Genomic DNA, 14,890 nt, shown 5'->3' with positions numbered 1-14,890 from the left:
TGCAGAAAATACACTCTAGTTAAAAACTGCTTATGCAGCTTTAAAGGACCAGTGTGAAGGATTTAGTGGTATCTAACAGTGAAGTTGCAACTAACTGAACACTGCTCGTGTCTGTATTTGACAAACTGGCTGTAAAAGTGTGTAGGAACAACTAAGATGGCTGCGAAACTCATGAAAAAACGTTAAGGCCCTGTATGCCAGGACGCAACAGGATGATAATGGCTGAATCTGGTTTTAGTGCTTTACAGCATGGCACTTGGTATTCTTGTTTCCCATGAGCTTATCTCTTTTTATTGTTTATTCAATAAACATATCTCTATTGTATCTGTTGAATTCAATAACATGTATGCCTTTAATAGGAATTGAAAGGAAACAGAAAAAACGCTTCAACCTCAATTAAGTTATTAATGCACAGAAATAATTAGGTGAGCTGTCAAATGCAGAAAAGGGAGAAGATGTAATATGCTAAATATACCATAAAACATAAAAAGGTTTTTATTTGTTCTGAACTGCAACATGTTTCAAGCTCGGCACTCCTTAGGCACCATCAAAAATATCATAGTGACGTGTCTCTAGAAATAGAGAAAAGACACCGAAGTTACATAATAAATGACGTATTTATCAAATCTTTCTTTTATTTTTTTGCCGTTTTTGTCTTCATAGCTATTTTAGATTTATCCCCAAATAATCCAGCCCTGAGGTTCATACAGTATTACTGAAGCTGGCATGAATGCCCAGACCAACTCTCAGTAAGTGACCAGAGACCTCTGAATTACCACCCACATCTCTGATTTATTCAGAAATTCTAATATAAGTTGCATTAAATGTAATGTATTGAAATAAATGAACAATGTGAAACAAAATGCCAATTCAGTTTGATTATAAGGCTTTGACAGGACAAAATCAAACCTGTGACCCCTTCATTGTGGAACTGTCTCTTCCACCACATTTTTATACTGCTCTTCCTCTTCGACCCTCAGTCTCACACGCACACAGGTAACTAAAGAAACACAGCTTCAATCAGACCTGTGAATCAGAAAATCCTTTAATGTTCTTTCAAGGCTCAGTAGAAGTATTCATGTGGATCACCGCCACAGTGGCTCATCCACAAAAGAAAGTGCCCTTTGCTGTGACAGAAATAAAATTTAATGTTGAACAAATTCAGGCAGTGACACTGACAGAGAGACGAGATGCATAGAGACCATATAGAACAGATATAATAGAAAATGACATACAGTACAGTACATAACTGAGCAAAACAATGATCTCAAAATTATCTCTATTGGCACAAACTATGAAATCATGTAGTTCACCATCACACTGACTACGCTCAATAAATCACACACAGACATATGTTTTTCTAATAATAGAAAAAGAGATTTAGAAATAGTTTTGTTTATCAGAAATCCATGGATCCAGACGCTTTCAATACAGGAACTGTCGAACAGAACAACACATTGATAAATACCCGACAGCGATGTCTGGAGTTCTGTGGCAGTTTTCATAGTGAAAGTTCAATTTTTAAGTGCAATTTTTGACTGTATTACCCAACATATAGAGCTTGCTATCTGAGGACACACACAGAACTGAAAGAAATCATCAAATAAATAATTAAAATAAATACAAATGGTTGTATTGGTATACAAACAATACCAACCAAGACCAAGGATATGCCTTTTTCAGGAAAATCACTTTCCATTCACCATAAAATATATTGTTTTTATGTTTTTTGAAGTGTTCTTCAATGTGATCTGCCTGCTTAACTCCTGGTCTGCCTTAATGCTTTTTCTGTCTCAGACAAACTGAATTCCTAACTTCCAACTTAATCTCACTTAAAACTTTAGTTCCTCTCTCCATTTCAAAATAAAACTTACTTCTTCTTTTTTTGTTCCCTAAGGTCATGTTTCTAAACCTGTGACCCTTCTCAAGGGTCATGAGACGTCAACACAGCAAACATAGAATCATTTATATCATTTTTTTTTATAATTGTATAGATTCAATTTCATTTGATTTCATTTCAATGCAAAAACTGCTGTTATTAAATGCTCTAAGGATTGTTAACCTGCCATTTCAACTTTCTTTCATTCAGCAACAGTCACTCAAATCTCCTCAACTTCAGGCCCCTAAACTACTTGCTTTTACGTCCATAATCTCTGATGTTAAATTTGAAGTTTCTTATCATCTTATTTCTGCACTTGATGTAAAAACAGATGACACCATGATAAGTCATCTGAGCCACAACATGTGATCCTGGAAACGTTGGTGAAGTAAACAAGTGCATAACAGCTGCACAGAAGGGAAGTAAAACTGAATTCAACCTTTTGTCCTTTAGTCGCTCTCTTTCTTGTACATACATTCAGCTGTCTGCAGAACTGCACCACAGTCATGTATACAGTTTTCCCAATACTTTCCTAAACAGCTGATCTCTGTGAAAAATGAAGCCCACAAGTTCTTCCCCGTAACATTCTCCTCCCATCTTATTTACTGCTGTCATGACAAAAATATAAATAAATAAAACAAATGTGTTTTTGTCCTAACAATGAATAAATTGTCAGTTTAACATACACAGCAAATTCAGTTTTTAACAGAGTAAATCGTCACTCTGAGTGGACTAACTGCCAACTACAACTGAACTATTGACACTTGTTAACGCTGGACACATTGCTGTGTAGGTCAAACTTTTTTTTTTTTTTAACAAAAGGAAAAGGATTTCAGCACAGAATGTAAGTTATCAGTCCCACGACCGGTCCGCGCCCCCAACCCTGCCCAGCCCGACCCACCAGGCTCCCGGAGCTCAGGTCTACGAGCTGATGATCTGCCCAGACCAGGTCTCGTGTTTTGTCACTGGGTTGAGATGTGTGATCTTCACCTCCACTGCCTGCACCTTCAGGTTCTTGGGCGGGACCCGGCTCACTTTGTACGTGACCTCGTCGCCCTCGACTGGGACATACTCCCCCTCGATGCTGAAACAGAGAATAATTAGGACAATGAATGAATATGAGGTGTTTTGTGCAAACACAAGAGATACCATCACAAACTTCCTATAAACTGTACAATGGGGATGTGTCGTTCGTGAATGACTCTGCTCCTTTGAGTGAACGATGAGAGCCGGCTGAGACTTTTTCTTTCTTTCTTTTTAAAAATTAAATGAATTCAAAACAGAATAATATGATGATCCTATAGCATATTTATTAAATACAGTGCAGAACTGGCACAACATACAAAACAGAATTCAATATATATAAATCAATTAACGTGTAAACGAGAGGGGGGCAGAGAGAGGGGATGACACGCAGCAAAGGGCTGCAGGTTGGATTCAAACCCTGGGCCACTGCAGCAAGGACTCAGCCTCAGTACATGGGTCACCAGCTCTACCAACTGAGCTATCCGGGCGCCCACAATTATATATATCTTGACCGATAAATCTGCTCATTACCCTGCAGAGTCATTCTTAGACTCCCTGAGGTTGCCTCGGTACCCAAAACACAGAACCACCATCCAACTCATTCACTTTCTTGCTTTCTTTCTGTCTCATGTATGTGCATTAAGTATGGAAGCCAGGAGGCAATTAGCTTAGTTTAGCAAGACAGGCAGAAACAACCAGCCTGGCTCTGTCCAAAGATAAAAGATCGAAGCAGACTTCTACGGCTTACATTATATTTGACACAATTTTCTGGAAAACAATGACCAGGCACAGTGAATTCCTGACTTTCAACAAGCAGAGCCTCCAGGAGGTCACCACGACCAGCTCCTGACAAAGAAACTGGTACAGCAAGTAACTCCTTATAAAATCACAACTTGTCATTTCTGTTAATCAATCCTGAAGTCACACATTGGTTTGTTGAGTACTGTTTTGAAGTCTCGAGTTTGGTATTATGGCCATCGCCATGTTTTTGCAGCCAGCAGTGGTGATGCACTGCAAGTTGATCTGCGCTCACTGGTTGCACTTGGTTTTAACTCCATAGCAGTAAACACTGGCAGCTTGCCTGGTCACACATGTTCTTGTATTACAGATAAAAAGAACACTAAAAGGTATTTCTAAAAAGATATTAATCGAGAAATATGTAATGCACTAACCAAATCTTGATTTATATTTGATGAGCACTGACTAGTTTGACTGTCTGTCTGAGTTTCATCCAGTGCGCTGGACAGACTCACTGAGAATGTCAATCACAAGTCATCTATTTAAGGCTAAGACTCAATACTATTTGACTATTTGACTTCTCTTTTGCAGTCCATAGAGCTGCACCCTGCTGACAATTAGAAAGAATGGTTTAAGAGACTTCCGCATAGGCTTCACTTCACAGACCAGGAAGCTCTGTCCACTAATTATATGCTGTCAATGTTACCGGCTCGCCATGCTAGCTGTTTCCTTCTTCTTCTATCTTCTATGGTACGCTTACATTAAGCTAAAAATCACCTCACTGCTTCAGCTTCATATTTAACACAGACTTGCAAGTCAAATTATTCTCTTAAAGGAATAGTTGACTTCACAGAGTGTGGTCACACACAGATTATAGAAGCAAATACAGATATCTGCTGGAGCTCTGATAAAGGGGACATTAGAGACAAGATAAATGTTGGACTTTTAGACCCACAATTCAAATGTTTGGCAATAAGATAACTGGATCATCCTGCATAATCTGTTTCGAAGAATTTTACAAGCTTTTGCTGAGTCACTTCTGACATACTGCTTGTCCTAAATAAAAAGGTAGAATAAAACTAACACAGTGAAGCTGCTGTACTCTCTGTGCATCTCCACTTATTACAGGTGTCACAGTGTCCTAGGAGAGTTGAGAAAAATAGCTTCCCCTTTGAAAAAAGCACACACTTAAACAATGTCGTTTGCTGAGTTCTCAAAGTCCTATGAGTTGACACTGCAGTTCTGCAGTAGGTTTGTGTTACTATTTGTAATTCAGCTAATGCACCACATGTTTGTCTGCTGTGAGTATTCGAAGAGTGTTCAGTGTTCAGCCACTCACTCTGAGATGTGAACAAAGATGTCTTCGCCGCCGTGGGAGGGTCGGATGAAGCCGTGACCTTGTGACCTCGAGAAGTCTTTACACACACCCTTAAACACCGGACTTGAGTGTGCACGCACCGTACTGCAGGCAAAGAGAGAAAAACAAAGACGTTCTTACCATGAAATGACTCATCTCAGTAAGACTTACTGTAATATTTTCTTCAGTAAGATGTGAATGAGCAGTTTAAAAGAATTTTTCATTTAAGTGACACAATTCAGGGTTCAGGGCATTTATGGGTTTTTATGATAAGTGTGATGATAGAGAGGAGGATTCATGAAGGAGGTGAAAAGGAAGATGAAGATCAGTTCACATCAACACCTACACACTGCCTCATAATGTCACAACACAACGGCAGCAGAGATGAGAACACTAAGCTGCTGACTCACAGTGTAAACAGTAAAGTATTCAACTTCTCTTCAGTACCAACCTCGGTCTGCAAACCAGTGTTTATATATCATTAACTAAGGCTTTAAAGATCAGTTATTACCCAGCTTTGGTTTGCCTGCTAGAGGGGTTTTTATACAATCTGGCACCAAAGGTTGTTCTTATTATTTGCTTAGAAATCATCTCAAAAGCTTTAGTATTTTTTTTATTATCCATTAATAAATTAGACTTTAGTTAGCCTGCATAAAGGCTGCCTTATTAGAAAGCGGTACTGATGAATATAGTGGAGTAAAAATATTTTTTTTGCTCTGACATGTAGTGTAAAGTAACACGAAATGGAACAACTCAAATAAGATTTTACAGTATTTAAGAAAATGTCTACTCTCCACCACTCACTAATTCAGAAATAAACTAATCATACTCACGCTGAGTAGGTGCGGGTGCGTTTGGTTGGCAGTGGGCTGGGCAGATCCCTAGGCAGTGGCATTTCCTTCCCTTCCTCCCATACCCGGCTCCTCTCCCTCAGGAAAGGGAAGGAGAGGGTGAGAGAGGCGTTGGGGGAGCGCAGCGGCGTCTCAGAGGGCGACGTGAGGCTGGGGTCTGCCATGTCAGATGTGACAAGGAGGAGGCAGATGGGAGTGGATGGTGTGGATGCAGTATTGGACGCTGCTTCTACTCCTCGAGCCGCAGGCTGCTGATGGGCTGCTGACACTGTTGTATGTCCGCTGGTGTATCTGTGAGTCCGTCTGCTCAGAAAGGCCTACCTCAGTGTGGGGACACGGACTCAGTGGATATATTCAGGTCAGCTCTGTCGCTTCAAGTCTGTCAGGAGGACTTGCTGTGAGGAGAGAGACCACAGGGAGAGAATGGAGGAGGATCAGAGAGTTGTCATTTGGCTTTAGAACTGATGGAGGAAAGGAGAGATGAGACGGGTTAGCGAACCAAGAATAAACCTGTTCAAGTCAGAAACCATGCAAATCCTTTATAGTGTTCTTCCCTTGTGAATACATATTTTAGCATTTTGTCAAATTAATGTTATTTGATCAAATTTCTTCCAAGAATAAATGAGATGATGAGCTGACACAGCGAAGTGTGTGTCAAGTACTTTAAATTAAATAATGTTGAAGGGGTACTCCGATGATATAGTATTGTGTGCTCATAAAAGGCTGGGGGACATCCCTAGAGACAGATTTTAAAAAAGAATGATCAAAATCGATGCAGCAGAGGCCAAGATACCCTGACATTTAGTCATGGGTCCAAAAACAGTGGATCCTTCACGTCCCATTGTGCAATAGCATGTTTTCATCAGAACCTCCTGGTTTAACTCCACACCTCTAGTTTGTAACAAACAAAAAAAGCCAAAAACAAAACAACAACACACAAATCTAGCCCCAAATTTTATTTTTTCACCTGGAGCCTTTGGTATTTCCACTTTGGCTCAGTTGGTAGCAAGCTGCATTCCAGTGCAATTCCACATGATTATACTGCAAGGGTTTATCTCTGAACCTACCCAAAGCATAGTATTAATAAATATGGAGATTAATTTTTCATATCTACTTGATGTGCATTACAACTGCATAGCCTAATACAGAGCGCTATCATTGTACAGTCTATATTCAGTTTTTATTTTGTTCTAGTCATTGAACTAATGAATCCACCTTTGTTATCACTCATGCTAAAATACACAATATATCTTGTTTAGTCAGGTGACCTTGTCCTTCAATACCCCCTAATCTGCCCACATTGATATTTTCAAGGTTAGAATATAGGGGCAACTAACTGATCTCCTGTCAGTATTCAAGGATGAACTCATCCCAGAAACACCATTAACACAACAACACTCCTGTCGTTTGATGTATGTAGCCTACATGTAAGTGTGTGTGTGTGTGTGTGTGTGTGTGTGTGTGTGTGTGTGTGTGTGTGTGTGCATAGGATGTTTTTTTACACCCACTCCTCCTCTGCCTGTGATGATGCAGGCAGAGATAGAGCTCCGCACGCGGCGTGACGTCAGAACAGCTGCAGAACGCCGCCTCCAGTGGTGCGTCCGTGACGTCAGTGCCCATTCCCAAATGAACAATTACATCAACAAAGGTAACATCTGCACAGTTACACTTCCTACAGCAGCACCACACACACACACACACACACACACAATGTGATAGCGTTACCACAGGATACCTTACATTGACACACAGTGTTTAATAATGTGCTGTTACATTATTAATAATTATGGTAATAACGATCATCATGATGGGGACCTACTGTACTGTGAATGGACTCAGAGTTTACATTACACAGACAGCAGCTGGAGAACATCTGGATGTGCAGAAATGAAGCAACAGAATTAAAAGGGGGTCATGGCTCTTCTGGATCGGGTCGGGGACAAATCTCTTCCCTGTCCCATCATTATGAAAAGGCACGGCTAATGTGTCTCTGGATAGTGTGTGTGTGTGTGTGTGTGTGTGTGTGTGTGTGTGTGTGTGTGTGTGTTGGAGTTTGTCCCGAGAGTTGAATTCAAACACTTTCCTCATAGGACCTAACCATAAAATCCGATATTTTATCTCATTGCTTTCCCCCTGTTTTTATTTCTGGCAACGGCAGTCTCTCAAAAAGGTGTGAAAGGCGGTAAAAGACAACCTAAGACAGTATAACTTGGACAAAAGCAGGGTGAGAGGTCCGTTCAAAAAGACCAGGTGGCGGTCAAATATGGTGGGAACGGTACATCGGTCAGTTCTCCATATAACCAGATAAATATTTAATATATAATAAAAATATATTTCCCTTCTATTTAGCGGTTACTCTGTCAAGCATGCACAGAATACATTGTCCCGACCCCAAAAACAAAGCCACACTGACACACTCCCCTCTGCAGCCACTTCAACATGCATATATTGGCAGAAATGTTACTTACTGCATTGGGTGCGCTAGTAGGTTGAGGACGATCAGTGTGTGCGAGTGTGTCTTTTAAGTCGGTGTGTATTATATAACGAGTAATTAAATAAATAAGTCGACTAAATCCGCGCAGACCGACGGAAAACCCTGATGTGACGGTGTGAGGGCTGCGGAGTCTGCGCAGCTGGCGGAGATTCCGATGGCGTGATGCGACTGTGTGTGTGTGTGTGTGTGTGTGTGCAAAAAATGACTATCTTCATTCCTCGTCATGTATGTAATCTTTGGGTCGACAGTGTGCTCAGTGTACTGAGATATTCTTTGTCTTTCACATGATTTTATGATGTTTATCATATTGCACTCTGTATGCAGATGTTTTATTATAAAGGATGTGTTTATATATAAGACTGGAGCCCAGTAGTGCAATGGGTTCTACATTTTACAAATTTACTTTTTATCACATTCATGTCAATAAAAAACATTATAATGCCCAAAATCAGAGACTGTGCATGTTCAAGTTATGAAGGCTATGTGAAATTTCCATGTCCGCAGTAATAGTATGAATTATGGTAAAAAATTTCATCCTGTTCTTAATGGTAAATAAGTTCTTAAGCTAAGCTTTATGTAGCTTTCAGGGGTCACATGCAAACAATCTATTTTTCTTCTTGAAACCTTTTAAAGTCTGACCCAGTTTCACAACAGACATCCGAGACTAACATCAACTGGCCATGCAGTTGTCACATGAAACACAGCCCACTGCATTTCTGATTGTACAACAAACAAGTTTATGTGTGTAAGTTGCAAACTAACACTGACCAACAGTATCAGAGAATATCTGTTCTAAACAAGCAGGACTGTGTCCTTCAGCGCCCTTCAAACTGCAGGATTTAAAAGCTGCTCTCTAATCCTTTTTTTTTTAATGTACTTTCTATAATCACACAAAATGACAAATTCCCAAATCACAACCGCTCACACTGATGATACACCCTTTTACTGAGAGACAAAAAAATACAAAAAATTACAAGGCTGTTAAATATTCTGTAGATGAGTGCACAAAAATCTGCAGTAGAGGTAAAAATTCAAATAAAAAATACATCTTTTAAAAAGGTCCAGTGTGTAACATTTAGGAGGCTCTTTTGGCAGAAATGGTATGTTTTCATTAGAGTATAAAAAATATGAATCTTTGGGTTTTTGTTACCTCAGAATGAACCATTTTTATTTACAGACACTACGGATCGCCCGCCTAGAGTCCGCGTTGTTGAACTGCCACATATCTACAGTAGCACAGAAGAGAAAGAAGAGACAAACCAAACACTGGCTCTAGATAGGGCTGTTCACACATTTTGCGCCCACTGTAGATTGTCCCTGGTGCTTGGAAAGGTAGGGTGAAGCGATGGATTTCCTATCTGCAACAACACCGCTAGATGCCACTAAATCCAACACACTGGATCTTCAAGTCTGACAAATTTGGTTCTCATTGAAAAAAATATTTTTTTATATTCAACTATATATTTAGGTAGGTCCAAACAACGTTACCTTTGTTTGAATCTTGATACAAACGTATCAGAAATCTGATCCAGAAGTCAGTTTATATCAACAGAAGTCACTCATTTATCTCACCACAAAAGAGTGTCCATACACTGGGATCATATTTATCCATCCTTGCTGTTCAGTTTTCAGCTCAGTTTTAAATGTGATGACAATTGGGGGTCAAAATCTTGTGGAATATACCAAATGAAATGTCCATCAATCATTCTGTTATTAAATACATGGCAAACTCTACATATAAACATGAAGCTGGTATGTTAAGGGCAGTGTTTACAACACAGTCTCAGTGTGACAGAGTTTCCATCAGTCACTTTACTCCGACACTATCTTGGTTCAGAAAGCGGTTTGACTTTTGTCTTGACTTCTGCACCCAAACAACAGGGTTCAGTGTCTCCAGCCGACCGTCCTTCATCAGTCCAAATGGTCATGATGGTCGATCTGTTCGCAACTTCCAAATATCGTCCTTTGCAGTGCTAACTGTTCCACCAAGACAGCAACCCCAGGCCCGGCTCACAGATGGTCCCCTGAAACAACAGCGCAATGGGTTAGGATGGACGTGAAGCTACTTTTGTTTAATTTTTGTGTTTTAGAGTTATTTTGATAAATTAGTCTTATTCTAAGAACTGTGTGGGCCTGTAAAGCTGACTGTTACTTTTGTTACATCTCTTAGGACCAGACAAATTAATACAATATCAACAAATACAAAGTAAGTCAATGAAGAACTTTCACATAGAGTTCAGCAGTGGTGAACTTCAACACATGAAGTAGCCACTGTGTGTCACGAGGAAATGAAAAACTGGAGGGTCCAAAATGCACAAAGCAATCATATTAACTTTTTTGTTTTATAAGCAAGCTCTGCAGGAGTATAAACCGATGCACAACTAGACCTGATAATATATCAGTTAATATACAGACAAAGACACACACAACAGCATTATTCAGACTGACTGGGATATGGAGGCCCTTCAGTATGAGACAGCCTTGTTCTCCCTTTATGACCATACAGTCTACAATCAGCCAATTTTTTTTTTTATCAAACATTTGAGCAGATGTCCTGCTGATGTAAATGTGTTCTTACAATCAGAGTGTACGGTGCCTCTTTCTTCTCCCCACTGTCTTCTGTGGGCGGCGCCGTCGACTGTCCCGGTTGTGCCGGTGCGTCTGTCGCTGCAGTGGCTGGGCCCGTTGGCGACGTATCCACAAAGACTTCATCTGTCACCCGAAAACGGATCTCCTCTCCTTGGTCCATGTAGAGGTCATGGGCCCCCTCGTCCGTCTCATATTCCCAAAGCCAAACTTGCTCTGCTTCATCACTGAGGCTGTAGCTAAGGATGGCTCAACAGTTACACAATCAATCTCAGATCAGAATTCAAATAATATGTAATTCACAATTTGTTTTTCAATGCAAAGATGAAATGACAAAGATGAAATGACAAAGATGAAATGACAGCGCTTTACTTGATTAGTTATTGGAACATTTTCAGTCAGGATACAATTTTGCAGGCTGTTGAAGTGACTCTGGAGGAATGAGGATGTCATCAAAGAAGCCCATCGTCACTGTGAGACAGAAAGGACACAGTGTGCAGTCTGCGTTTACAACAGTACTCCTATATCATCTGCTACGAGTGAAAGAAGGGACATGTGAGCCTTCAGGCCAAGTGCAGGCTGTTGAATGTTTTCTCATTTTAAGCACAATTCTGACATTGTAGTAAAGTTTAACTAGTTTTTTCTATTTACACAAGATCTTGTCACAATTCCAGCATTCAAGTTACATTATATACCAACTGAAAAGACAAATAGATCTGATCTATTTGAATGTACTGCAAATTCATAATAAAACACACTAGAAGCAGAAGTCAGGAATATGTGATACAAATGACATTTGATCAATTATACTTTCCTCAATGATGAGCCAGATGTGACTCAGCTAATTAGCAACAAATTAAACCAGTGCAGACCGCAAGTGGAGGACAGCTACGTGTGACTCTGGTACCAGAGATATGACAAAGTGCAACATAAACAGGCAGAGGACCAAATAACTGGAGATCTCTCAGATCCTAATCACACAATTACTGATTTATTTAAACTCATGTACACAGGTCGAGATTAAAGTTGTGTAGACAGGACTACTGAATGAATAAAAAAATGGTAAAATTTAATAAGGAAGATACACAAATGTATCTGCTACAGCTGACTAATTACAGTAGAATTAACCGTCACACACATTTCTCAAATTTACTTTAATCTTGTCTTTATAGAGATGTATTTTATATCTATCTATCTATATTTCTGAAATGCTAAACATTTCCTATTTCCAGCTTATCCAATGTGAGGATGTTCTGCTTCTCTCTTTTTAATATTACTGTAAATTAAATATCTTTGGGTTTTGAACCATTAATCAGACAAAACAAGACATTTGAATATGTCACCTTGAGGACTTAATGCCCATCGTGATTTGGACATTTAAAAGAGCATTAAGGACATTTAGTTGCTGCCCTTCCTTTTTTTTCCTTGTTTAGTGCATTGAGAATACATCTACTGATACATTTCTGGATATTAAATTAAACGGGATGAAAACAGAAAGACAAAAGTTACCATGAACTCCCTCTTGGCTGCAGTACTTGATCTTGCCGACGAGGATCTCATCGAGAAACGGATGAAAAACAACATACCTGAAATGAACTGACAGAAGGACCAAAGGGATGAGAACGAATCAGTAGGTGAGAGTTAGGTGAGCCAGTCCATCAACGCTCACTTTAACCACAATTTAAATGTACTACAAGTTTTTAACTTGTTATGAAAGAGTCGCAATTTAATACAGATGCCTTTATATGACTTACATAAGCACACAAAACCATCAGCGAGAATATTGGCTATTTCTGTATAGTTATTCTTAATGCCTGCCACCATGTCAGATTTGGTCAGATTCCCCTTTAAATAAATGCAACAAGGCCAAAACACTACCACCAAATTCAACAAAAAATAAATGTTATCTTGTTGCTGCTTTAATATCGGAGTACTAACAGTGGCAATTATCTGCGTCTACATCACTCTTTCACGGCTCTTAGCAGGGCAGAAAAAGTTCACCCTCTTCATCCCACTCTGATCTGTATGTAACAGTGTTTCTATGAGGATGTCAGGGTAAAGATTTCATTTCTGACACACTTTTTCCCTTGAATTCATCAGCAAGATTGTGATAAAAACACACAAAAAGAAAGAAAGGAGATTTATCGCACTAATATAAATGATCATAAAAACACAGTATAATGCAAGTGTATGAGGAAATGAGAGAGCCCTGTGTACTGACACTGTCATCATACCTTTAGTGTGTGAGGCTCCGTCTCCGGGGAATATATAGGAGTCCTCCAGTTTAGTGATGTCGTACAAGCAGATGCACAGACCAACATTGTAGACCACCTGAGGTGACAAGAGCAGGTCACAGTTTAGCAAACGCAGACCTGCTCAAATTAAGACTATTCTACATGAGCTTTGATAAAAGGAGTAAAAAATGATGATGACTAAATGATTATTTGAACACATAATTAACAGTGACAATATCTGTTGTTTGCAGCCCAAGTCTGTTTTGCCGTCTGTCTCTTGTGTGTTTACGTGTAGTCCAGTAGAGAGGTTTTCATGGCGAAGAGGAGGTTGTAAAGCTCAGGTAACAGTACCTGGAAGCTGCTTGATGTCTTTATACTGTATATGTTCACAATCTATCTACCTAACAGTCTCATTCTGTTTCTCTATATATTTTGACTATAGTTTCCTCTATATCTACTGTTTATTTTACAAGTTTTTCCTAACATGAACCGAGGGATATAGAGTGTGTTATATGCTCTAAAGATTTTTGTTGTAAAATGTTAAACTCTGCAGCAGCAGTAAGATGATACATATATACACAATTTTCTTTAAAATTATTAATAAAGCTGCCCTACTATTGGGGCTGCACAATTAACAGAAATATTAAAACATATATAAAACTGCGCAATATGTAAATCGCAGAAGCTGCAATTTCTTAAATAAAAGGTCAAATGTGTGATAAAACAGCATTATACTGAAGCACTGAAGAGATGCCCTGGCCTACAAACCTTTAGATTTAAGAAAATAATTTGTTTGTTACTGACCCCAACAAAGTGTACATCATCATGTTAATGAGCATGCAGGATGCAAAAATGATAATTCCTACACTCATTGTGAATCATATTGCAATATTGTGTTTTTACCATATTGTGCAGCCCCTACTCACTATATCACATCTCTCCTCAAAGTTAACCTCTGTTCCACAAACCAGTTCCCAGGACTGGCCAAGACGGCCTTCCAGTACACTGCACTGTATAACATTAACAAATGACAGTGAACTTTACATTTATCCATTGGGATGAGACTTTTAAGTTTAAAACTTTTTAACCTATTTAAAGAGATCAATGGTTGTTTCTGATGCGGTTTCCTACTGCTGCACCATAGTGCTGCACTCAGGTCTCTTCTTCATTAGAACTACATCAATAAAACGGATTGACTTGTTTTGAGATTTTGAAAAGTATACATTAGCTTCACACACACACACACACACACACCTTGTTGGCCAGTTTCTTGTTGAGCTCCTCAGCTATGGCCTCGTTGAGTTGTCTGTGGAAGTTCCACGGAGAGATCCTGACAGTGTCGACCATCTCCACCAACACGAACATGGTGCAGACAGAGAGCGGGCTCTCTCACACACACACACACACACACACACACACACACACACACACACACACACACACACACACACACACACACACACACAACACACGGAGCTGCTGTGGTCAAACAACCGAACTGAGACTGAGTCTGTTTTCAGGACAACATTTCCTGTTTCTCCACAGCGGAGGAAAAAAAAAAACCATGAACAATTGTTGTCAAGCTAGCGGAAGACAGCACCAAAAGTATAATAATCGACAGCAAACTTAGAAGCATCCATGATGTCTCCACATGATCATTTACGACAGTGAGATTTTACGACATGTCGCAAAACTTAAAGGTACAGTACATATTTTAAATACTAT

The 14,890-nt window shown here is 39.5% G+C and overlaps 2 protein-coding genes across 2 annotated transcripts; both read right to left on the bottom strand.

Annotated features, from left to right (window-relative positions):
• Nucleotides 1-1,027: 1,027 nt before the first annotated feature.
• csdc2b (cold shock domain containing C2, RNA binding b) lies at nucleotides 1,028-8,499 on the bottom strand. The gene is made up of 4 exons (XM_051388361.1): nucleotides 8,320-8,499; nucleotides 5,834-6,246; nucleotides 4,983-5,105; nucleotides 1,028-2,963 (listed from the first exon to the last, which is right to left on the bottom strand). The coding sequence occupies exons 2-4, from the start codon at nucleotides 6,013-6,015 to the stop codon at nucleotides 2,801-2,803; spliced, it is 468 nt and encodes a 155-aa protein (XP_051244321.1). The 5' UTR covers nucleotides 6,016-6,246; nucleotides 8,320-8,499; the 3' UTR covers nucleotides 1,028-2,800.
• A 767-nt stretch (nucleotides 8,500-9,266) lies between these two features.
• polr3h (polymerase (RNA) III (DNA directed) polypeptide H) lies at nucleotides 9,267-14,832 on the bottom strand. The gene is made up of 6 exons (XM_051388360.1): nucleotides 14,420-14,832; nucleotides 13,166-13,262; nucleotides 12,441-12,527; nucleotides 11,339-11,402; nucleotides 10,924-11,158; nucleotides 9,267-10,369 (listed from the first exon to the last, which is right to left on the bottom strand). The coding sequence occupies exons 1-6, from the start codon at nucleotides 14,528-14,530 to the stop codon at nucleotides 10,319-10,321; spliced, it is 645 nt and encodes a 214-aa protein (XP_051244320.1). The 5' UTR covers nucleotides 14,531-14,832; the 3' UTR covers nucleotides 9,267-10,318.
• Between the last annotated feature and the right edge of the window lie 58 nt (nucleotides 14,833-14,890).

Source organism: Dicentrarchus labrax, unplaced genomic scaffold (genome assembly GCF_905237075.1).
Source record: "Dicentrarchus labrax unplaced genomic scaffold, dlabrax2021, whole genome shotgun sequence".
NCBI classification, from domain to species: Eukaryota; Metazoa; Chordata; class Actinopteri; family Moronidae; genus Dicentrarchus; species Dicentrarchus labrax.
The sequence above is the reverse complement of the archived record's forward strand: the minus strand, read 5'-3'. Positions and strand labels throughout refer to the sequence as shown.

Excerpts from the sequence above, each read along its gene's own strand:
- csdc2b (XM_051388361.1), bottom strand. The coding sequence starts at position 6,015 with ATGGCAGACCCCAGCCTCACGTCGCCCTCTGAGACGCCGCTGCGCTCC. Across the intron at positions 5,106-5,833 it reads CGCACCCGCACCTACTCAGC|TACGGTGCGTGCACACTCAA; the intron begins GTGAGTATGATT and ends CTTTGCCTGCAG. Across the intron at positions 2,964-4,982 it reads ATCTTTGTTCACATCTCAGA|CATCGAGGGGGAGTATGTCC; the intron begins GTGAGTGGCTGA and ends TCTCTGTTTCAG.
- polr3h (XM_051388360.1), bottom strand. The coding sequence starts at position 14,530 with ATGTTCGTGTTGGTGGAGATGGTCGACACTGTCAGGATCTCTCCGTGG. Across the intron at positions 11,403-12,440 it reads CAGCCAAGAGGGAGTTCATG|TGACGATGGGCTTCTTTGAT; the intron begins GTAACTTTTGTC and ends TCTGTCTCACAG. Across the intron at positions 11,159-11,338 it reads CTTCAACAGCCTGCAAAATT|TGATGAAGCAGAGCAAGTTT; the intron begins GTATCCTGACTG and ends CTACAGCCTCAG.